Source organism: Macaca mulatta, chromosome 2 (genome assembly GCF_049350105.2).
Source record: "Macaca mulatta isolate MMU2019108-1 chromosome 2, T2T-MMU8v2.0, whole genome shotgun sequence".
Lineage (NCBI taxonomy): Eukaryota > Metazoa > Chordata > Mammalia > Primates > Cercopithecidae > Macaca > Macaca mulatta.
The window spans coordinates 150,552,386-150,566,290 of NC_133407.1; the positions used below are offsets into that span (position 1 = coordinate 150,552,386).

At 48.1% G+C, this 13,905-nt stretch overlaps 2 protein-coding genes and 1 long non-coding RNA gene across 5 annotated transcripts in view; 1 reads left to right on the top strand and 2 right to left on the bottom strand.

Moving 5' to 3' along the window:
• The window catches only part of VGLL4 (vestigial like family member 4), a 164,326-nt gene extending 157,747 nt beyond the window's left edge, over positions 1 to 6,579 (bottom strand). For 2 of the 3 annotated variants that reach the window (XM_015130229.3, XM_077990227.1), the window contains exon 1: positions 6,431 to 6,579. Coding sequence is in view for 1 of the 3 variants with exons in the window: in XM_015130230.3 (XP_014985716.2) it covers positions 5,449 to 5,978 (530 nt within the window). In the remaining 2 variants the exon portion in view is untranslated. Of the gene's footprint in view, positions 1 to 5,448; positions 6,139 to 6,430 lie in introns of those variants that run through there. The other variant, XM_015130230.3, reaches the window with a different exon arrangement.
• Positions 5,613 to 13,296, top strand: LOC144339292 (uncharacterized). Its single transcript, XR_013414187.1, has 3 exons — positions 5,613 to 5,769; positions 6,068 to 8,072; positions 12,229 to 13,296. It is a non-coding gene; the product is annotated as an uncharacterized LOC144339292 (long non-coding RNA).
• Positions 6,431 to 13,905, bottom strand: part of TAMM41 (TAM41 mitochondrial translocator assembly and maintenance homolog) — a 124,211-nt gene continuing 116,736 nt past the window's right edge. The window contains exons 9-10 of the transcript XR_013413352.1: positions 7,875 to 7,972; positions 6,431 to 6,651 (exon numbers count right to left, since the gene is read on the bottom strand). The gene's annotated coding sequence lies outside the window, so the exon portion shown is untranslated. The remainder of the gene's footprint in view (positions 6,652 to 7,874; positions 7,973 to 13,905) is intronic.

A 13,905-nucleotide genomic window follows, 5' to 3' on the forward strand; every position in this document is an offset into this window, starting at 1 on the left:
CGTTCATTAGAAGGCCAAACGTTCTAATATTTGAACAATACATCTGCATGTTCTACGTCTACTTCCTAAGAACTGTGTGTGTTTATATATATATAAAATATATGTATCTGCATAAAATCCCTATTTAGGATTTTTTCAGGTACCTGCCAACCTCAAGTGTGAGACCCAGATCACACCCTTTCCATAGGGCTTAGCAGCCCTCCTGTGAAACCTCTGCAGGAGGCAAGTCTACAGGCTAGGCAGCCATCAATCTCTTACCCTCCAATGTAGGCTGGAGGCTGTATAGCAGGAACAGGTAACCTTAGGTGCCTCCCCCTCCCATGACCTCAATAGAAAGTGAGACCCCCATTAACTCAGACCAAATAAAGGGCTAACACTCTGGATGGAAACCCTGAACGAATGCTCTGCTCAACCACTCGAGGTTTCCTGATGCTAACATGGCTCAGGGCTTGAGTCTATGGGACTTCTCAGCCCTGCGGGAGGGCAGGGGTACGATATTTAGTCATCACCACTACCCTGGCAACGGGAGCTAGCAGATAGTGCCACCACACGGTGACAAAAATCCTCAGTTATTGCAATACAGTTTGATATCAGTGTAAACTATGCAAATGCACAGACTGCATGAAAGTTGATCATGTACCCAGTGAGGGACATCTATACAGGCTCTGGGCTGCAAAACCCAACTTACATTACAACACATTTCATGGTCCTATGCAATGCTGCCTGATGCTGGTGCAAAATTCTTACTGCTGGCTGAAGTCCACCCATCTCCCTAAACTGTCCCATGGAAAGTGACTATATGGTGGGCCCACACTGAAACCACTCTATGTAAGGGGGACAAATAAAAATCAGTCTGAACTTTCTGAGCAGACCACCAATTCCCAACATTTTTCAACATTGTTGTCAGCCCAAATAAAAATGAGGCCAGGCACGGTGGCTCACACCTGCAATCCCAGCACTTTGGGAGGCCAAGCCAGGTGGATCACTTGAGGCCGGAGGTTCAAGACCAGCCTGGCCTACATGGTGAAATCCCATTTCTACTAAAAATACAAAAAATAAAATAAAATAAATAAATAAAAATACAAAAAAAGAAAATGATGAACCATGCTTTCCTTTCTCATTTTAGGATATTATGAATCTCTCTCTCTTCATATTCAAGACCTCAGCCTTATACAGCAAGGCATATGAAATAACAGAAACTCTTTGGCATTTTTAGTTTACTCTGGATAAGCCTGCTCTTGCATTTATTTTATTTGAATACTTAAAATTTGAATACTTATTTGAATAGTGAGTATTTCCTATTCACAAGTGCTAAAGTGACACATATTCTTAGGGACCTATTACTCCCAAGAATAAAAGATGAATTTGCATCACAGCTCAAGTTAGCAAGCTTCCCAGAACAGCCCAGGTCTAACTCTCCATTGTTCCAAAATCAAATCTCAGCTCTCAGCCTATTAAAGTCTACATAAAGACATCTAATTCATGCCACAGTGCAACATTAGGTAGCACTGTAGCACTGTAGTTATCACTGTCAGTAAATATTATCAGTCCTTTTTTTTCTTTGAGACAGAGCCTTGATCTGTCACCCAGGCTGGGGTGCAATGGTGCAATCTCAGCTCACTGCAACCTCCGCTTTTCGGGTTCAAGCCATTCTCCTGACCCAGCCTCCCCAGTAGCTGGGATTACAGGTGCCTGCCACCATGCCCGGCTAATTTTTGTATTTTCAGTAGAGACAGGGTTTCACCATGTTGGGTAGGCTGGTCTCAAACTCCTGACCTCAGGTGATCCACCTGCCTCGGCCTCCCAAAGTGCTGGGATTACAGGTGTGAGCCACTGTGCCTGACCTAGTTCTTGTTATTCATAGTAGCTGTGTTCTATAAAATCTCTGTGAACACTGAATTAGTGAATATTGAACCACCATTCCTAGGGGAAATAAAAGTGAGATTCCTTCCAGCTTCTGGTCACATTTTTGCAAACTGATCAAAACACAACCTTGTTTTATGTATGTTTCTGTTTAAAGACACCTTATTTAATACCTATTGTTGATTAATTAATGTTGAACTCAAGGCCAACAGCACTGTAACTCAAGCCTGAATGAAGCTCATCTAACATATATATTTTCTCCATGAGGCTCATCACAGCCTTCTTGGCTGAGGAATATTAGACAGCAATCTAGGACCATACTTGGGGGCCACTATAAACAGCAAAATCCCCAACGAAAAGCACAAAAATGGGCAGGGTGCGGTGGGTCACGCCTGTAACCCCAGCACTTTGGGAGGCCAAGGCAAGTGGATCACCTGAGGTCAAGAGTTTGAGACCAGCCTGGCCAACATGGTGAAACCCTGTATCTACTAAAAATACAAAAATTAGCCAGGTGTTGGGGCGCAGGCCTGTAGTCCCAGCTACTCGGGAGGCTGAGGCAGGAGAATCACTTGAAACAGAATCACTTGCAGAATCACTTGAGAATCACTTGCAGAGCCGAGATCGAGCCACTGCACTCCAGCCTGGGGGACAGAGTAAGACTCCATCTCAAAAAAATAAAAATAAAAATAATTTTAAAATAATAAAATAAAATAAATTTGCAATCTAGTTCTTACAGTATTAGCTTTCTTTTTGGCGGGGGGGGGGGGGGTTAATGTGGAGAGATCCTAAATGCTACAGATTAGCAGCATTCACTTTACTGTTCTATTAAACACCCACCCATAGCTTCATTAGCTTTAGATGAGCTCCCTGAAAGAAGCACAAATGAGCCTCAGTTAACATACCCCCAGGAAATTTCTTCATGCACACAAACAAAAAACTTTCTCTTTCACCAGGTTCTCATAGCTGCAACAGGTCATCTCACACAGGCAATAAGCAGACACATTGGTATGTTAAAATCACCACACTGTCACAATTTCAGTGACATTAAAATTTTCCTGTGTATTTGATTTTTCCCTCCTGAACTTACAACTTTTAGTAATTTTTTTTTTTTTTTTTTTTGAGACGGAGTCTCGCTCTGTAGCCCAGGCTGGAGTGCAGTGGCCGGATCTCAGCTCACTGCAAGCTCCGCCTCCCGGGTTCACGCCATTCTCCGGCCTCAGCCTCCCGAGTAGCTGGGACTACAGGCGCCCGCCACCTCGCCCTGCTAGTTTTTTGTATTTCTTAGTAGAGACGGGGTTTCACCGTGTTATCCAGGATGGTCTCGATCTCCTGACCTCGTGATCCACCCGTCTCGGCCTCCCAAAGTGCTGGGATTACAGGCTTGAGCCACCGCGCCCGGCCAACTTTTAGTACTTTTGTTAAGTCATGTTCAAAGTTACAAAACAACTTTTATTGTTAACCTACTCATTATTTTACCAAGGCAAATTAAAAGCTGCACAGCAAAACTCTCCAAGAGAGATACCTAGAAGAGACAACGAAATAAAATCTCCCTTTGGATTTGTTTTGGCAACCACCAGAGACTGGTAACAAGGCTGCCTCCATAAGGGGTTAAAAGGAATTTCCCACTGCAGAATTTATGTATTTATTTATTTATTTATTTTTTCTTTTTTTTTTTTTTTTGGTACAGTTGGGAGCCTGTACCACTTTGTTGTCCAGGCTGGTCTGGAACTCCTGGCCTCAAGCGATCCTCTTACCTCAGCCTCCCAAAGTGCTGGGATTACAAATGTGAGACACTGTGCCCGCCCAGAATATTTAAAAGTGAAAGTTTTTACATAATTATGTCTGTAAGAAGTGTTAAAATCTTCAGATAAAGTCATAATTTTAAATCAGTTGGGGGATAGCAGTAACGACTGTGTTTATGTAGGTCTTTCAAAGCTTCAAAGAGTTTTTATAAATAACACAAAATACTTTCAAAGCACATTATTCTCTGTAATTCCCGAAACTCTGTGATGTATTGGAATTGATATTATCACCCTTTTACAAAGGAAAATAAAACACAAAGTTTGAGTACGAGTAACTTATTTCTGGTCATAAAGCTAGTGGGTGACATTGATAGGACTAGAACTCAAGTCTCCAGAAATAATAACCCAGAGCTGTTTTTACTACAACATTCACAGTTTTGGAATGTAGTTCATAGTTATTTATAGCAGAATTATCTTCTTAATTGTATTGTTTTGGTCAACATAAAAATTAGTTAGCATTCCCTTCCAAATGGAAAGCAAAGGCAGGCTGCCCAGAAGTGTGAAAAAACGGTGGCAGGGGAAATTAGCCTGGGATTAAAATTTTGCCAAAGTTAAACAACGAATTGAAGGGTTTACATCATTTCCACCGTGGGAGAGATGACTTTTCAGGCCAGATGTAACAGGAAATACAAGAAAAAATTCAAAACTGTCTTGAGTGTAAGACAAGAAACTTCTGAATCAAGTATTTCTAAACCCTTTATTTAAATTGAGAGCATTGGGACTTAGAGATAATAAATAACTTGTCCCAAGATCACACCACAGGGACAGCCTTACTGCTCCAACCCCAAAGGTCTCCTTAAACTGCCCACTCTACTCCCCTCCCAGTCATGCGCAGACTCTTCATTAGATGCAAGCAGGAAACAATGAACAGTACAAGTCCGTGGACTCAGCGAGAAGAGAAAGAGTTAAAGTTTGGTATGCTAACATGGTATGCAAAACTGACCTTCAAATCCTAATAGGCAAATTAATATTTTTTTTTTGTCTTTGACTATTTAGAGGAAACAACTGCCAGACTCCTTCTGAGTCGAAGTAGGCTTGGGCATAGAACAAGATAGTAAAACTCCACAAACTGGGAGACAGTGCCTTTCAAATAGAGGGGCAACCAGCTGTTGATAAATCTCAGTAGAGCCGCCTCCACTTCCCCAACACCCCTACCCTCCCGCGCCAGGCTGCTGGTTCTTATTAATCACAGAGAAGGGACTACAACTAGCAAACATACAGCACCAACGATCAAAGTGAAACCGATTTTTTAATCATCTAACTTAAACAGATGAACACATGCCAGCAACGTACATAAATACTATTAGCCCTAGCAAGCACTGTCTTCATAACCTAAGACAGTTAAATGTCTCAGGGTGAGGAATCAAAGCAGACTTCAAGCAAAACAAAAAGCGAACAGCCCTGTGCTCTTCGGCGAGGCCTGCACTGGGTGCAGGGAGAGTGTGCAGTCCTGTTTTGGGGAGGGGGCAGGAAGCACACGAAGAGGACGATGCGCCTTCCCGCAGTCCACATCACAGCCTTCCCTGAGGCCAGCGGGGACCGCGGGGATGCCGGGCGCGGGCCTCCTCGCCCGCCCCGCGCCTCCGACTCCCAGGACGTCCTCCGGGAGCCTAGGCTCTTCCGCTCCCATCGGCGCCTCCCGAGCGGCCCGGCAAGGACCCGCCACCTCTTCCCTGCCGCAGGGCATCCCGGTTCTGCTCCGACAGCCCACCCCAAGGGCCCCCTCAGGCCGGCCCTCGCCCAGCCCGGGTCCCGCCCCGCCGACCGGGTCAACCGCACTCACCGCCCGGCGGCTCTGGGCGCGCCCGCCTCGGGCCGGCCTGGCCCTGCGGGGGACCCAGGGGCGGGGACGGGACCTGGGCACGCGGGGCGCACCCCAAGGGCGCGCAGACGCACAGGCGCGCTCGCGCCCGAGCCCCCGCACGGGCCCCCGCCAAACACGCACACGCACACGCACGCGCGGGCCGGGCAGGCAGAAGCGAGCGCGAGAGCGCGAGGAATCCCTGGAATGAGGCACCGCCCACCCTGAGCAGGGCTCCGCCAGGCCAGCCAGGCCACGCCCTCGGTCACGCCCCCCCACGGAGCAGGTGGGGGCTGAGCCCAGGTGAGCCGGGAGGGAGACAGGGGCGGGGCCTCCCGCGGCCGGGAGCGGCCGCTTTCCCTCCCCCGCCAGCTGCGAGCCCGGTGCCAGCTCGCACCTCCCCGGCCGATGCCGGCGCGCTGGGGCAGTGAGGTTTGCCGGGGCGGGCGCTCCCGAGAGGCGCCAGCGGGCAGGGCGCGTGGACATGGCGCACACTGCTGTGGACACGGCATCTCGCACGCCCCCGGCCCCCGAGGCCCCGCCAGGGGACACAGCTCCGTGCAAATGTACAAACACAAACGCACATTTTGTGCGTGCCCAGATGCCCGCCGCGCTCCCCACGCGCGCACAGTAGGTCCCCGCTCCCGGGGGACAGCGCACTGGACGCCGACGTTCACAGTCCAACCAGACCCGTCCCGAGGACCTGCTGCCCTTCCCGCCACACACAGCCCGCCAAGTGCCCGGAGTTCAACCGAACCTGCGGCACCCATGCCGCCCTCCGCTTCCCCCGGCTCGCCGAGCAGCCAGGGAAGGGTGCACCACCCGCCCGCGCCGGGTCGCCGTCCACACCCGCTCACCCGCGGAACGCGGCGCACCAGCCGTCCCCCGCCTCCCGGGCCCCGTCGCCCCCTCTCGGCACCCGCATGCCCGAGCGGCGCTCCCCGACGGGCCGACGGCCACGCACCTGAAGGGACAGGTCACACCGGCTCCGGGAGGGGCTGCTCAGCGCCACTGCGCTCAGAACGGCCGCGGCGGTCCAGGGCGCTCCGACGCCGCTCGGTTTCCTCCCATTACAGCATGTTGCACTCCAGCGCTGCACTTCACACTCGCACTAGCACACGCACACGCGCACAACTCCAGGCGCTCGGCGGCGTCCTTCCCCCGCCTCGCCCGGAGGAGGAAGTCCTAGTAAATCAAAACAGGCTGGGAGGGAGGGAGATCGGAGTGGAAAGAGTCCCCTTCAGCCGCTCACACACCAGTGTTTGCTGTGTTTGGCAAACTCCTGGCGTCCACAACCCGGCCTACTCTGAAATGTGCCCGGGGAGGGGCAGGGAGGAGGAGGTAAAACGTTTCTAATTGGCGCAGGTTCTTATTACAGCAGCAGGGCAGACATGTGACCACGAAAAGAAAAGGCCTGTCTTTAATTTTTTCCTGTCTTTCTCTGGGGATTTGGTGGTGGGGGTCGGGGGATAGAGGCCTGATACCCGCCCCCCGGCATCCCCAGCAACCCTTGCCCTATTGTTTTCTTGTACTGCCACAATTAAGAAAACATTTGCTTAACATATCCAGCCGCTAACTTCATAAAATAAATAGAGACTGGATTTCCTCTGGTTTGCTTTAAAAGGCTTCATGTTGCTTGCCTTCTGGCTGTTCTCAAACCTCAGTCATTATTAGGAGCCCCTACTGTAAGGGCTTTCCCTGGGAGAGGGCTCTGCTGAAAGGGAATGATAACAATGAAAACAAATTCCAGCTTACATTCGTGCTGGAAAAAAGAAAATGCTTTGCAGTTTTCAAACTGTTTTCCCATCTGTTGCCTCATCTGATCGTATCAAGGAACAGCACGGTGTCTCACCGGATCTTAGCCCCTGTTGGATATGCAAAGACAGGTACGCATAGTTCCATGTTTCAGTCAGATTAAATGGTTTACCTAAAGCAGGTGGAGGTGTTGCCCGAATCTTGGGGCCCCTTGTGAAATGTACTCTCCTCCAGTCCATACAGGGCCCCTGGAGATGGGACAACCCAACTGACAAGTCAACCTAGGCATAGACACGCCCCCTGGCTTTCCTGATTCCTGGATTAAAATTCACAGATTAAAGCTTGGAAGGTTCCCAGTCTTCCCAAAGATATTCTTACATAGACTCTGTTTTAGTCCATCAGTAGTCTCGGACTAAGAAAAGAGAAATCCTGAGAAAGACTGTAAATATGAGATTCATCCTGCCAAACTCAGACAGGGAATGAGGAAGAAATGAGGGCTGCCTGGGCAGATTCCAGGAAATATGGTAAGACAGAAAAAGGGTTTTAGATTCAGACAGAATTTGAATCCAAACTCTGCCTCTATTTGTTATAGGATTTGGGGCAAGTTATCAAACCTCAGTTTTCTCATCTGTAAAACAGATAATGCTGCTTACTTCGAAGAGCTGGTGCAGGGTTCAAGGCTTCGCAGGGATGTTTAATAAATATTCACATCTTCCTTCTCCTCTGACTTATATCCAGTCCACCTGGGCACCTTATAAACAGGAAAATGAAATGCCCAGACAATGCAAATGAATAATGATAACAATAATAGTACAACTGCATATTTATAAAGATGGCCCAAGGTTTACAAAGTGTTCCCACATATTATTATCTCATTTGATCTTTATGACAACATTGCCATTTGCTTGCTGCTAAATGATTTCCATTTTGGGTCAGTGTGGAGGTCCCAAAGCTGCCTCTTTAATTTCCATCACTGCTTGTAGTGAACCTTACTCGGCAGATAAATCATGGGGACAGAGGACCTTTTCTCATGGATGTGACCAATCTTCGGCCTTTGCAAGGATTAATCTCACTCTCTGCCTTACATCAGCATTAGCATGACTTAGCCCTGGCAATATCTAAGCCTGGTCCTTTTAGTCTTGTCTCTTTTAGTTGTGCAAAGGAGAGACACACTCAAGTTACCACTGGAAGAAAAGGGGGTTGTTGGGCCAGGCGCGGTGGCTCGTGCCTGTAATCCCAGCGCTTTGGGAGGCTGAGGTGGGCAGATCATGAGGTCAGGAGATTGAGACCATCCTGACTAACATGGTGAAACCCCATCTCTACTAAAAATACAAAAAATTAGCCAGGCGTGGTGGTGGGCGCCTGTGGTACCAGCTACTCGGGAGGCTGAGGCAGGAGAATGGCCTGAACCCCAGAGGCGGAGCTTGCAGTGAGCCGAGATCACACCACTACACTCCAGCCTGGGTGACAGAGCGAGACTCCGTCTCAAAAAAAAAACAAACAAAAAACAAAGAAAAAGGGGGGTTGTTGTAAAGGTCTAAGGGAACTGGAAGTCGAACATGGCAAACACACAGAATATTATACAGTAACCTAAATTAAAATGACTTACAGTGACCTGCAACCATACGGGTGCATCTTGACAATATTAACTGAAAAAAATAAGTCCCAAAAGATTACATACAGCCTAATACTCTATTTGTAATGTTAAAAATAAAATTAAAAATAATTTTAGCAGTACATATATCTGCAATAAAATAATATAAAAAATAAGTCAGGGCCAGCCTGGCCAACATGGCGAAGCCCATCTCTACTAAAAATACAGAAAAAAAAAAAATGGCCAGGCATGGTGGCTCACACCTGTAATCCCAGCACTTGGGAGGCCAAGGTGGGCGAATGACGAGGTCAGGAGTTCAAGCCTAGCCTGGCCAACATGGTGAAACCCTGTCTCCACTAAAAATACAAAAATTAGCCAGATGTGGTGGCACGCTCCTGTAATCCCAGCTACTCAGGAGACTGAGTCAGGAGAATTGCTTGAACCTGGGAGGCTGCAATGAACCGAGATCATGCCATTGCAGTCCAGCCTGGATGACAGAGTGAGACTCCATCTCAAAACGAAAAACAAAAAATTAGCTGAGCATGGTGGCGCGCACCTGTAGTCCCAGCTACTCAGGAGGCTGAGGCAGGAGAATCACTTGAACCCAGGAGGCAGAGGTTGCAGTGAGTCGAGATCACGCCACTGTACTCCAGCCTGGGTGACAGAGCTGAGTCTCAAAAAAAAAAAAAAAAAAAAAAATTTGAGGAGATGATGATGCCAGGATTATACCTGGGTAGGGGTGGGGGCAGGCATGGAATCGGATGGGAGAAAACCATTTGGTTAAACCCTGTTGTCTACGTCCTAGCTTGGTAGGTTCACAGGTTCTCTATTAAAAATAACTACTTAGGCCGGGCACAGTGGCTCATGCCTATATTCCCAGCACTTTGGGAGGCCAAGGCGGGAGCATTTCTCGAGCTCAGGAGCTTGAGACCAGCCTGGGCAACATGGCGAAACCCTGTCTCTACAAAAAATCCAAAAATTAGCTGGGCGTGGTGGCACATCCCTGTAGTCCCAGCTACTTGGGAGGCTGAGGTGGGAGGATCACCTGAGTCCAGGAGGTTGAGGCTACAGTGATCTCTGTTGATACCACTACATTCCAGCCTGGGTGACAGAGTGAGACCCTGTCTCAAAAAAAAAAAAAAACTTCTTTTTTTTTTTTGAGACGGAGTCTCGCTCTGTCGCCCAGGCTGGAGTGCAGTGGCGCGATCTCGGCTCACTGCAAGCTCCGCCTCCCAGGTTCACGCCATTCTCCTGCCTCAGCCTCCCGAGTAGCTGGGACTACAGGCGCCCACAACCGCGCCAGGCTAATTTTTTGTATTTTTAGTAGAGACGGGGTTTCACCGTGGTCTCGATCTCCTGACCTTGTGATGCGCCCGCCTCGGCCTCCCAAAGTGCTGGGATTACAGGCGTGAGCCACCGCGCCCGGCAAAAAACTTCTTAAGTGTTGGTTGTACAGTAGTGTGAAGGTACTCAATGCCATACTGAACTAAACACTTCAAAATGGTTAAAGTGGTACAATTTATGTTATGTATATTTTACCACAAGTTTAAAAAAATGTATAAGGAACATAACTGGGCAAATCAAAAAGAAAACAATACTATTTAAGTCGCTAATAAATAAAGGTAGGCTGTACATAGACCACTGATGAGAATATATTTCAACCCAAGGATTTTATAAATGCGCCAGAAGTGTATTTTAAAAACAAAATAATCAAGGGGTTGTCTGAGTGGAGGTAGCAAAGACACAAGATTGGCCCAGATCGTTGTTGAAGCTGAGTGATAGGTGCAGAGAGGGGTGTTGAGGTAGTCCCTCAGTGGGGGATGGGGGGGTTACACTACTCTATCTGCTCTTACATGTTTGGATTGTTTCATAATAAACATTTTATTTTATTTTATTTTTGTTTTTTTATTTATTTTTGAGATGGAGTCTCACTCTGTGGCCCAGGCTGGAGTGCAGTGGCACAATCTCGGCTCACTGTAACCTCCGCCTCCCGGATTCAAGCGATTCTCCTGCCTCAGCCTCCTGAGTAGCTGGGATCACAGGCATGCACCACCATCCCAGCTAATTTTGTATTTTTAGTAGAGATGGGGTTTTACCATGTTACCCAGGCTAGTCTCAAACTCCTGACCTCAGGTGATCAACCCACCTCAGGCTCCCAAAGTGCTGGGATTACAGGCATGAGCCACCACACCTGGCCTATTTTTTATTTTTATTTTATTTATTTATTTTTCTGAGATGGAGTCTCACTCTGTCACCTAGGCTGGAGTGCAGTGGCATAATCTCAGCTCACTGCAACCACCACCTCCCAGGTTCAAGCAGTTCTCCTGCCTCAGCCTCCTAAGTAGCTAAGATAGCAGGCACCTGCCAGCACGCCCAGCTAAGTTTTGTATTTTTAGCAGAGACGGGGTTTCACCATGTTGACCAAGGTGGTCTCGAACTCCTGACCTCAAGTGATCCTCGGTCACCTCCCGGACTCAGGTGATTCTCCACCTGTAACTCCCAATGTGCTGGGATTACAGGTGTGAGCCACCGCACCCGGCCCTGTTTCACAGCAAAACATTGTAAAAAGGAAAAGGAAAAAAAGTGCAGAGTCTGGAAGGACACGTTGTGGCTGTGTTGTGCTTTCACCCATGGACTACACATCTTCTCAGTTTCCCTTTCACTCTGTTTCTTTGTGCATCTTCCTCAATCTAGTTCTTTCTCATCTCTCTGCCAAGGACTTTCCTCACAGCTTTGGCTCCCTTATTACTATCTCTATTACTCCTTTTAGCTTTTGCCCCCATAGGTAACTGACTCCTTCCATATCTTCATAGTTCAAATTGCTCAAAGAATCTGATTCTTCTCTTTCTTCTTCCTCTTCTTCTTCCTCTTCTTCTTCCTCTTCCTCCTCCTTTTTCCTCTTCTTCCTCTTCCTCTTATGCTTCCTCCTCCTCCCCCTCCTCTTCTCCTCTCTCCTCTTCTCCTCCCTCCTTCTTCTCTTCCCTCCTCTTTTTCTCCCTCCTCCTTCTCCTCCTTCTCCTCCCTCTCCTCCTTCTCCTTCTCCTCCCCCTCCTCCTTCTCCTCCTCCTCCTTCTTTTCCTCCTCCCCCCTTCTCCTTCTCCTCCTTCTCCTCCTCCTCCTTTATTTTCTTCTTCTCCTCCTCCTCTTCCTCCTTCTTCTTCTTCTCACTCTGTCACCCAGGCTGGAGTGCGGTGGCACGATCTCAGCTCACTGCAAACTCCACCTCCCAGGTTCAAGCAATTCTCCTGCCTCAGCCTCCCAAGTAGCTGGGATTACAGGCACATTCCACCATGCCTGGCTAATTTTTGTATTTTTGGTAGAGATGGAGTTTCACTATGTTGGCCAGGCTGGTCTTGAACTCCTGACCTCAAGTGATCCTCCCGCCTCAGCCTCCCAAAGTGCTGGGATTACAGGCATGAGCCACTGCACCTGGCCAGGTTCACTCATTCTTATTCCCTGCCCATAGCAGACATTAATAATCAATCTTGACACTTTGTCACTAAGCCTCAACCGTGCTGCTAGAGCCCTTCTCAAGAGAGGGCTCCAGGCAGAGCACGTGCTCAAAAGGAAACCTGTTTGCCAAACCTGATCTGGTCTCAGCTCCCCACAGAGGGGGAGAACCTGGAAGATGCAGAGGTATAGAATAACTCACTGTGTCACCTAGAGAGGGGTCTGAACTAGAACCCACATCTTCTGATTCCTCAGTGCTTTTTTGGAACAAGTTGGAGTGAAGAGAAGAAAACAGGAGAGATTCATGAAAGTACATCATAAGCAAAGGGATATGGAGTAGAAAAACACATTTTCCACAGCCAGGTTAGTGCAATGAGGGGAATAGTAGAAGTCTATATGTACTATGAGCAGTTCAGATTGGCAGCTGTTGATATTCCCCTTATTTGTCCCTTAGAAGTATGACATGGGAGGACAAACTAGAATATAAACTACTTATTGGCAATTGGCGTGGAAGGGAAAAGTTTTTTTAAACCATTCACCCATTGAAGAGCCTTAAGAAATCGTTAACTGATGAACTGAACGCCTTAACTCCTTCCACACGTGGCACTGGTTGTGGCCATCTTAGAGCCAGTCCACCCCACGCCTGCATGGACCAGGTTTCTCATCACTGGACTGTGCTTGACTTCACTGACCCTTATGGGTGTGTGGCTTCCAGGGAGATCAGCTGGCGATCATTTCTATGGATTAGTGGAAAGGGAAGAATCAGGCTGGGCGAGGTGGCTCACGCTTGTAGTCCCAGCACTTTGGGAGGCTGAGGCGGGATGATTGCTTGAGCCCAGGAGTTCAAGACCAGCCTGGGCAACACAGTGAAACCCCATCTCTACTAAAAATACAAAAAAGTTAGCCGGGCATGGTAGTGTATGCCTCTAGTCCCAGCTACTTAGGAGGCAGAGGTGGGAGAATCACCTGAGCCCGGGAGGTTGAGGTTTTTTTCTGTCTCAGAAAAAAAAAAAAGAAAAAGAAAAGAAAAGAATGAGTGAACCAGATGTTTGCCATTTTTGGTGGAGGAGCTCTAAAAATCCCTTCTAGCAATAACTTCTAACTTTTATCATAGTATGAGAACAGTTGCATTTCTACTTTTCTGGGAACCAAAGTACTCAGTAGAAAAACAAAATGATCTTATTTCAGGGACAGAGGAAAGAATAAGAAATAATCTAAAATAATAAGGTAGGAAGGAAGGAAGGAAGGAAGGAAGGAAAAAAGAGGAAGGGAGGGAGGGAGGAAGGAAGGAAGGAAGAAGGGAGGGAGGAAGGAAGGAAGGAGGGAGGGAGAGAAGGAGGAAGGAACGAAGGAATGAAGGGAGGGAGGGAGGGAGGGAAGGAGGAAGGAAGGAAGGAGGGAGGGAGGAAGGAAGGAAGAAGGAAGGAAGGAGGGAGGGAGGGGAAGAGGAAGGAAGGAAGGAAGGAGGAGGGAAGGAGGAAGGAAGGAAGCGAAAGAGGAAGGAAGGGAGAAAGGAAGGAGGAAGGAAGGAAGGAAGGTGGGAGGGAGGGAAGGAGGAAGGAAGGACAAGGTTATTGGATGCCAAGTGTGTGCAGTGTTGAATGTTCTCATTTAATGCAGTGTGTTTCTATGAAGAAGAC